We start from the raw sequence: 8,677 nt of genomic DNA, 5'->3' as shown, positions 1-8,677 counted from the left end.
TCTCTCTCTGTCTCGCTCTCTCTGTCTTGCTCTCTCTGTCTCGCTCTCTCTGTCTCGCTCTCTCTGTCTCGCTCGCTCTCTCTGTCTCGCTCGCTCTCTCTGTCTCGCTTTCGCTCATCTCTGCTCTCGCTCGCTCTGTCTCGCTCTCTGTCTTGCTCTCTCTGCTCTTGCTCTCTCTGTCTTGCTCCTCTCTGTCTGTTCGCTCTCTCTGTCTTCGCTCTCTCTGTCTTGCTCTCTCTGTCTTGCTCTCTCTGTCTCTGCTCTCTCTGTCTCGCTCTCTCTGTCTTCTCGCTCTCTCTGTCTGCTCGCTCTCTCTGTCTCGCTCGCTATCTCTGTCTCGCTCTGTCTCGCTTTCGCTCTCTCTGTCTCCTCGCTCTCTGTCTGTCTCGCTCGCTCTGTCTCTGCTCTCTCTGTCTCTGCTCTCTGTCTCGCTCTCTGTCTTGCTCCTCTGTCTTGCTCTCTCTGTCTCGTGCTCTCTCTGTCTCGCTCGCTCTCTCTGTCTCTGCTCTCTCTGTCTTCGCTCTCTCTCGTCTTGCTCTCTCTGTCTCGCTCGCTATCTCTGTCTCGCTCTGTCTCGCTTTCACTCTCTCTGTCTCACTCGCTCTCTCTGTCTCGCTCGCTCTGTCTTGCTCTCTCTGTCTTGCTCTCTCTGTCTTGCTCTCTCTGTCTTGCTCTCTCTGTCTTCCTCTCTCTGTCTCGCGCTATCTCTGTCTCGCTCTGTCTCGCTTTCGCTCTCTCTGTCTCGCTCACACTTTCTGTCTCACTCACTCTTTCTGTCTCGCTCACTCTCTCTGTGTCGCTCACTCTCTCTCGCGCTCGCTCTGTCTCGCTCTGTCTCGCTCTGTCTCGCTCTGTCTCGCTCTGGCTCGCTCTCTCTGTCTGGCTCGCACTCTCTGTCTGGCTCGCTCTCTCTGTCTGGCTCGCTCTCTCTGTCTGGCTCGCTCTCTCTGTCTGGCTCGCTCTCTCTGTCTGGCTCGCTCTCTCTCTGTCTCGGTCTCGCTCTCCTCTGTCTCGCTCACTCTCTGTCTCGCTCTCTGGCTCTCGCTCTCTCTGTCTCGCTCTCGCTCTCTCTGTCTCGCTCTCTCTGTCTCGCTCTCTCTGTCTCGCTCTCGCTCTCTCTGTCTCGCTCTCTCTCTGTCTCGCTCTCTCTCTGTCTCACTCTCTCTGTCTCTTTGATCTCTCTGTCTCGCTCTCTATCGCTCGCGCTCTCTCTGTCTCGCTCACTCTCTCTGTCTCGCTCACTCTCTCTCGCGCTATCTCTGTCTCACTCTGTTTCGCTCTCGCTCCCTCTGTCTGGCTCACTCTCTGTCTCGCTCGCTCTCTCTGTCTCGCTCCCTCTGTCTCGCTCCATCTGTCTCGCTCTTGCTCTCTCTGTCTCGCTCTCTCTCTGTCTCGTTCGCTCTCTCTGTCTCACGCTCTCTTTATCCCGCTCTGTCTGTCTCGCTCCCTCTGTCTCGCTCTTGCTCTCTCTGTCTCGCCTCTCTCTCTGTCTCGCTCTCTATCGCTCGCGCCTCTCTCTGTCTCGCTCACTATCTCTGTCTCGCGCTATCTCTGTCTCACTCTGTTTCGCTCTCGCTCCCTCTGTCTGGCTCACTCTCTGTCTCGCTCGCTCTCTCTGTCTCGCTCCCTCTGTCTCGCTCCATCTGTCTCGCTCTTGCTCTCTCTGTCTCGCTCTCTCTCTGTCTCGTTCGCTCTCTCTGTCTCACGCTCTCTTTGTCTCGCTCTGTCTGTCTCGCTCCCTCTGTCTCGCTCTTGCTCTCTCTGTCTCGCTCTCTCTCTGTCTCGTCTCGCTCTCTCTGTCTCGCTCGCTCTCTTTGTCCCGCTCTGTCTGTCTCGCTCTCTCTGTCTGTCTCGCTCTCTCTGTCTGTCTCGCTCTCTCTGTCTGTCTCGCTCTCTCTGTCTGTCTCGCTCTCTGTCTGTCTCGCTCTCTCTGCTCTGTCTCGCTCTCTGTCTCTCGTCTGTCTCGCTCTCTCTGTCTCGCTCGCTCTCTCTGTCTCGCTCGCTCTCTCTGTCTCGCTCGCTCTCTCTGTCTCGCTCGCTCTCTCTGTCTCGCTCGCTCTCTCTGTCTCGCTCGCTCTCTCTGTCTCGCTCGCTCTCTCTGTCTCGCTCGCTCTCGTCTCGCTCTCTCTGTCTTGCTCTCTCTGTCTTGCTCTCTCTGTCTTGCTCTCTCTGTCTCGCTCGCTCATCTCTGTCTCGCTCTGTCTCGCTCGCTCTCTCTGTCTCGCTCTCTGTCTCGCTCACTCTTTCTGTCTCGCTCACTCTCTCTGTCTCGCTCACTCTCTCTCGCGCTCTCTCTGTCTCGCTCTGTCTCTCTCGTCTCTCTCTGTCTGGCTCGCTCTCTCTGTCTGGCTCGCTCTCTGTCTCGCTGCTCTCTGTCTCGCTCTCTCTGCTCTCGCTCTCTCTGTCTCGCTCTGCTCTCTCTGTCTCGCTCTCTCTGTCTCGCTCTCTCTGTCTCGCTCTCGCTCTCTCTGTCTCGCTCTCTGCTCTCTCTGTCTCGCTCTGTCTCTCTCTGTCTCGCTCTGCTCTCTCTGTCTCGCTCTCGCTCTGTCTCGCTCTCTCTGTCTCGCTCTCTGCTCTCGCTCTCTGTCTGTCTCGCTCTCTCTGTCTCGCTCTCGCTGCTCTCTCTGTCTCGCTCTGCGCTCTCTCTGTCTCGCTCGCTCTCTCTGTCTCGCTCACTATCGCTCGCGCTCTCTCTGTCTCGCTCGTTCTCTCTGTCTCGCTCGTTCTCTCTGTCTCGCTCGTTCTCTCTGTCTCGCGCTCTCCCTGTCTCGCTCTGTCTCGCTCTCTCTGTCTCGCTCTCTTCTGTCTCGCTCTTGCTCTCTCTGTCTCGCTCTCTCTGTCTGTCTCGCTCTCTCTGTCTGTCTCGCTCTCTCTGTCTGTCTCGCTCTCTCTGTCTCGCTCGCTCTCTCTGTCTCGCTCCTCTATCGCTCGCCTCTCTCTGTCTCGCTCACTCTCGCTCGCGCTCTCTCTGTCTCGCTCTGTTCTCTCTGTCTCGTCCTCTCTCTGTCTCGCTCTGTCTCGTCTCTCGCTCTCTCTGTCTCGCTCTCTCTCTCTCTGTCTCTCGCTCTCTCTCTCTGTCTCGCTCTCTCTGTCTGCTCTCGCTCTCTCTGTCTCGTCTCGCTTCTCTCTGTCTCGCTCGCTCTCTCTCTGTCTCCAGGCTCTCATCTGTCTCGCGCTCTCTGTCTCGCCCACTAGCGCTCGCTCTGTCTCGCTCGTCTCTCTCTGTCTCGCTCGCTTCTGTCTCGCTCTGTCTCGCTTCGCTCTCTGTCTCGCTCTGCGCTCTCTCTGTCTCGCTCTCTCTGTCTCGTCTCTCTGTCTCGCTCTCTCTGTCTCGCTCTCTCTGTCTCGCTCTCTCTGTCTCGACTCTCTGCTCTCTCTGCGCTCTCTCTGTCTCGTCGCTTCTCTGTCTCGCTCGTTCTCTCTGTCTCGCTCGTTCTCTCTGTCTCGCCTCGTTCTCTCTGTCTCGCTCGTCTCTCTGTCTCGCTGCTCTCTCTGTCTCGCTCTCTCTGTCTCGCTCTCTTCTGTCTCTGTCTTGTCTCTCTCTGTCTCGCTCTCTGTCTCGCTCTCTCTGTCTCGCTCTCTCTGTCTCGCTCTCTCTGTCTCGCTCTCTCTGTCTCGCTCTCTCTGTCTGTCTCGCTCTCTCTGTCTCGCTCTTGCTCTCTCTGTCTCGCTCTTGCTCTCTCTGTCTCGCTCTCTCTGTCTCGCTCTCTGCTCTCTCTGTCTCGCTCTTGCTCTCTCTGTCTCGCTCTCTCTGTCTCGCTCTCTCTGTCTCGCTCTCTCTGTCTCGCTCTCTCTGTCTCGCTCTCTCTGTCTTGCTCTCTCTGTCTGTCTCGCTCTCTCTGTCTCGCTCTCTCTGTCTCGCTCTCTCTGTCTCGCTCGCTCTCTGTCTCGCTCCTCTCTGTCTCGCTGTCTCTGCTCTCTCTGTCTCGTTCTCTCTGTCTCGCTCTTCTGGTTCGCTCTCTGTCTGTCTCGCTCTCTCTCTGTCTCGCTCTCTCTCGTCTCGCTCTCTGTCTGTCTCGCTCTCTCTCTCTGTCTCCCTCTCTCTGTCTCTCTCTCGTCTGTCTCGCTCTCTCTGTCTCGCTCTCTGTCTCTCTCTGTCTGGCTCGCTCTCTCTGTCTGTCTCGCTCTCTCTGTCTGTCTCGCTCTCTCTGTCTGTCTCGCTCTCTCTGTCTCGTCTCTGCTCTCTCTGTCTCGCTCGCTCTCTCTGTCTCGCTCGCTCTCTCTGTCTCGCTCGCTCTCTCTGTCTCGCTCGCTCTCTCTGTCTCGCTCGCTCTCTCTGTCTCGCTCGCTCTCTCTGTCTCGTCTCGCTCTCTCTGTCTCGCTCGCTCTCTCTGTCTCGCTCGCTCTCTCTGTCTCGCTCTCTCTGTCTCGCTCTCTCTGTCTCGCTCGCTCTCTCTGTCTCGCTCGCTCTCTCTGTCTCGCTCGCTCTCTCTGTCTCGCTCGCTCTCTCTGTCTCGCTCGCTCTCTCTCTCTCTCTCGCTCTCTCTGTCTCGCTCTCTCTGTCTCGCTCTCTCTGTCTCGCTCTCTCTGTCTCGCTCTCTCTGTCTCGCTCTCTGTCTCGCTCTCTCTGTCTTGCTCTCTCGTCTTGCTCTCTCTGTCTTGCTCTCTCTGTCTTGCTCTCTCTGTCTTCCTCTCTCTGTCTCGCGCTATCTCTGTCTCGCTCTGTCTCGCTTTCACTCTCTCTGTCTCGCTCGCTCTCTCTGTCTCGCTCGCTCTGTCTCTGCTCTCTCTGTCTTGCTCTCTCTGTCTTGCTCTCTCTGTCTTGCTCTCTCGTCTTGCTCTCTCTGTCTTCGCTCTCTCTGTCTCGCGCTATCTCTGTCTCGCTTCTCTGTCTCGCTCTGCTCTCTCTGTCTCAGCTCACTCTTTCTGTCTCGCTCACTCTCTCTGTCTCGCTCACTCTCTGTGTCGCTCACTCTCTCTCGTCTCGCTCGTCTCTGTCTCGCTCTGTCTCGCTCTGTCTCGCTCTGTCTCTCTCTGTCTCGCTCTCTCTGTCTCGCTCGCTCTCTCTGTCTCGCTCGTCTCTCTGTCTCGCTCTCTCTGTCTCGCTCGCTCTCTGTCTCGCTCTCGCTCTCTCTGTCTGTGCTCGCTCTCTCTGTCTGCTCGCTCTCTCTGCTCGCTCTCTCTGTCTCTGTCTCGCTCTCTCTGTCTCGCTCTCTATCGCTCGCGCTCTCTCTGTCTCGCTCGCTCTCTCTGTCTCGCTCACTCTCTCTCGCTCGCTCTCTGTCTCGCTCTGTCTGTCTCGCTCTCTCTGTCTGGCTCGCTCTCTGCTCTCTGCTCGCTCTCTCTGTCTCTGCTCCCTCTGTCTCGCTCTCATCTGTCTCGCTCTTGCTCTCTCTGTCTCGCTCTCTCTCTCTGTCTCGTTCGCTCTCTCTGTCTCACGCTCTCTCTGTCCCGCTCTGTCTGTCTCGCTCGCTCTCTGTCTCGCTCTCTCTCTCTCTGTCTCGCTCTCTCTGTCTCGTCTCGCTCTCTCTGTCTCGCTCTCTCTGTCTCGCTCTGTCTGTCTCGCTCTCTCTGTCTGTCTCGCTCTCTCTGTCTGTCTCGCTCTCTCTGTCTGTCTCGCTCTCTCTGTCTGTCTCGCTCTCTCTGTCTCGCTCGCTCTCTCTCTGTCTCGCTCTGCTCTCTCTGTCTCGCTCGCTCTCTCTGTCTCGCTCGCTCTCTCTGTCTCGCTCGCTCTCTCTGTCTCGCTCGCTCTCTCTGTCTCCGCTCTCGTCTCTCTGTCTCGCTCGCTCTCTCTGTCTCGCTCGCTCTGTCTCGCTCTCTCTGTCTTGCTCTCTCTGTCTTGCTCTCTTCTGTCTGCTCGCTCTCTCTGTCTGCTCGCTCTCTCTGTCTCGCTCTGTCTCGCTTTCGCTCTCTCTGTCTCGCTCACACTTTCTGTCTTGCTCACTCTTTCTGTCTCGCTCACTCTCTCTGTCTCGCTCACTCTCTCTCGCGCTCTCTCTGTCTCGCTCTGTCTCGCTCTGTCTCGCTCTGTCTCGCTCTGGCTCGCTCTCTCTGTCTGGCTCGCTCTCTCTGTCTGGCTCGCTCTCTGTCTCGCTCTCTCTGTCTCGCTCTCTCTGTCTGCTCGCTCTCTCTGTCTCGCTCTGTCTCTCTCTGTCTGCTCTGCTCTCTCTGTCTGCTCTGCTCTCTCTGTCTGCTCGCTCTCTCTGTCTCGCTCTCTGTCTCGCTCTCTGTCTGTCTCGCTCTCTCTGTCTGCTCGCTCGCTCTGTCTGCTCGCTCTCTCTGTCTCGCTCTGTCTCGCTCTCTCTGTCTCTGCTCTCTCTGTCCGCTCTGTCTGCTCGCTGTCTCTGTCTCGCTCGCTCTCTCTGTCTCGCTCGCTCTCTCTGTCTCGCTCGCTCTCTCTGTCTGCTCGCTCTCTCTGTCTCGCTCGCTCTCTCTGTCTGCTCGCTCTCTCTGTCTGCTCGCCTCTCTGTCTGCTCGCTCTCTCTGTCTGTCTCGCTCTCTCTGTCTGCTCGCTCTCTCTGTCTGCTCGCTCTCTCTGTCTGCTCGCTCTCTCTGTCTGCTCGCTTCTCTGTCTGCTCGCTCTCTCTGTCTCGCTCTCTGTCTGCTCGCTCGTCTCTGTCTGCTCGCTCTCTCTGTCTCGCTCGCTCTCTCTGTCTCGCTCTGCTCTCTCTGTCTCGCTCTGCTCTCTCTGTCTCGCTCTTCTCTGTCTCCGGCTCTCTGTCTGCTCGCTTCTGTCTGCTCGCTCTCTCTGTCTGCTCTCGCTCTCTCTGTCTCGCTCTCTGTCTGCTCGCTCTGTCTCTGTCTGTCTCGCCTCTCTCTGTCTCGCTCGCTCTCTCTGTCTCGCTCACTTCGCTCGCTCTCTCTGTCTCGCTCGCTCTCTCTGTCTCGCTCGCTCTCGCTCGCTCTCTGTCTCGCTCGTCTCTCTGTCTCGCTCGTCTCTCTCTGTCTCGCTCGCTCTCTCTGTCTCGCTCGCTCTCTCTGTCTGCTCGCTCTCTCTGTCTCGCTCTCTCTCTGTCTCGCTCTGCTCTCTCTGTCTGTCTCGCTCTCTCTGTCTGCTCGCTCTCTCTGTCTGTCTCGCTCTCTCTGTCTGCTCGCTCTCTCTGTCTCGCTCGCTCTCTCTGTCTCGCTCGCTCGTCTCTCTGTCTCGCTCACTGTCGCTCGCGCTCTCTCTGTCTCGCTCGCTCTCTCTGTCTGCTCGCTCTCTCTGTCTGCTCGCTCTGTCTCGCTCGCTCTCTCTGTCTCGCTCTGCTCTCTCTGTCTCGCTCGCTCTCTCTGTCTCGCTCGCTCTCTCTGTCTCGCTCGCTCTCTCTGTCTGCTCGCTCTCGTCTGCTCGCTCTCTCTGTCTCGCTCTCTCTGTCTGCTCGCTCGTCTCTGTCTGCTCGTCTGCTGCTCTCTGTCTGCTCGCTCGTCTCTGTCTGCTCGCTCTCTCTGTCTGCTCGCTCTGTCTGTCTCGCTCTCTCTGTCTCGCTCGTCTCTCTGTCTCGCTCGCTCTCTGTCTGCTCGCTCTCTCTGTCTCGCTCGTCTCTGTCTCGCTCGCTGTCTCTGTCTGCTCGCCTGCTCTCTGTCTCGCTCGCTCTCTCTGTCTGCTCGTCTCTGTCTCGCTCTCTCTGTCTGCTCGCCTCTCTGTCTGCTCTCTCTGTCTCGCTCTCTCTGTCTCGCTCTCTCTGTCTGCTCGCTCTCTCTGTCTGCTCGTCTCTGCTCTGTCTGTCTCGCCCTCTCTGTCTGTCTCGCTCTCTCTGTCTGCTCCGCTCTCTGTCTCGCTCGTCTCGTCTCGCTCTCTCTGTCTGCTCGCTCTGTCTCTGCTCTGCTCTGCTCGCTCTCTGTCTGCTCGCTCTCTCTGTCTGCTCTGCTCTCGTCTCTGTCTGCTCGCCCGGTTCTGTTCCGCTCGCCCGGCCCCGGTGCCCTGCTGTCTGGGCCTGGCCCTGTCTGCTCGCCCGGTTCTGTCTGCTCGCTTCTCTGTCTGCCGCCCTCTCTGTCTGCTCGCCTCTTCTGTCTGCTCGCACTTTCCTGTCTGCTCGCCTTCTGATAGCTCGTCTCTCTGTCTGCTCGCCCTCTCTGTCTGCTCGCCTTCTGGTCTGCTCGGCCCGGTCTCTGTCTGCTCGCTCCCGGTTCTGTCTGTCGCCGGTCTCAGTCTGCTCGCCTGGTCTCTGTCTGCTCGCACTCTCTGTCTGCTCGCCCCGGCCCTGTCTTGCTCGCTCTTCTGTCTGCTCGCCTCTGTCTGCTCGCCGCTTCTCTCTGTCTGTCGCCTGCCTCTGTCTGTCGCCCGGGTTCTGTCTGCTCGCTCGCTCTCTCTGTCTGCTCGCTCTCTCTGTCTCGCTCGCTCTCTTCTGTCTGCTCGCTCTCTCTGTCTCGCTCGCTCTCTCTGTCTCGCTCGCTCTCTCTGTCTCGCTCGCTTCTCTGTCTCGCTCGCTCTCTCTGTCTCGCTCGCTCTCTGTCTCGCTCTCTCTCTGTCTCTGTCTCGCTCGTCTCTCTCTCTGTCTCGCTCTCTGTCTGCTCGCTCTCTCTGTCTCGCTCGCTCTCTCTGTCTCGCTTGTCTCTCTGTCTCGGTCTCTCGCTCTGCTCTCGCTCTCTCTGTCTCGCTCTCTCTGTCTGTCTCGCTCTCTCTGTCTGTCTCGCTCTCTCTGTCTTCGCTGCTCTCTCTGTCTCGCTCGCTCTCTCTGTCTCGCTCGCTCTCTCTGTCTCGCCTCGCTCTCTGTCTGTCTCGCTCGCTCTCTCTGTCTCGCTCGCTCTCTCTGTC

The 8,677-nt window shown here is 58.1% G+C and overlaps 1 protein-coding gene across 1 annotated transcript; it reads right to left on the bottom strand.

The window, feature by feature from the left end:
* Positions 1 to 4,379: 4,379 nt before the first annotated feature.
* LOC135528666 (RNA-binding protein 25-like) lies at positions 4,380 to 6,553 on the bottom strand (the record flags this gene model as incomplete). The annotated part of the gene is made up of 4 exons (XM_064957779.1): positions 4,380 to 4,589; positions 5,557 to 5,655; positions 6,215 to 6,286; positions 6,494 to 6,553. Coding segments are annotated over 4 exons (441 nt in total), but the record flags the coding sequence as incomplete, so codon positions are not given.
* Positions 6,554 to 8,677: the final 2,124 nt, after the last annotated feature.

This window comes from Oncorhynchus masou, unplaced genomic scaffold (assembly GCF_036934945.1).
Source record: "Oncorhynchus masou masou isolate Uvic2021 unplaced genomic scaffold, UVic_Omas_1.1 unplaced_scaffold_10062, whole genome shotgun sequence".
Classification (NCBI taxonomy): Eukaryota; Metazoa; Chordata; class Actinopteri; order Salmoniformes; family Salmonidae; genus Oncorhynchus; species Oncorhynchus masou.
This window is presented reverse-complemented; position numbering and strand designations above follow the sequence as displayed.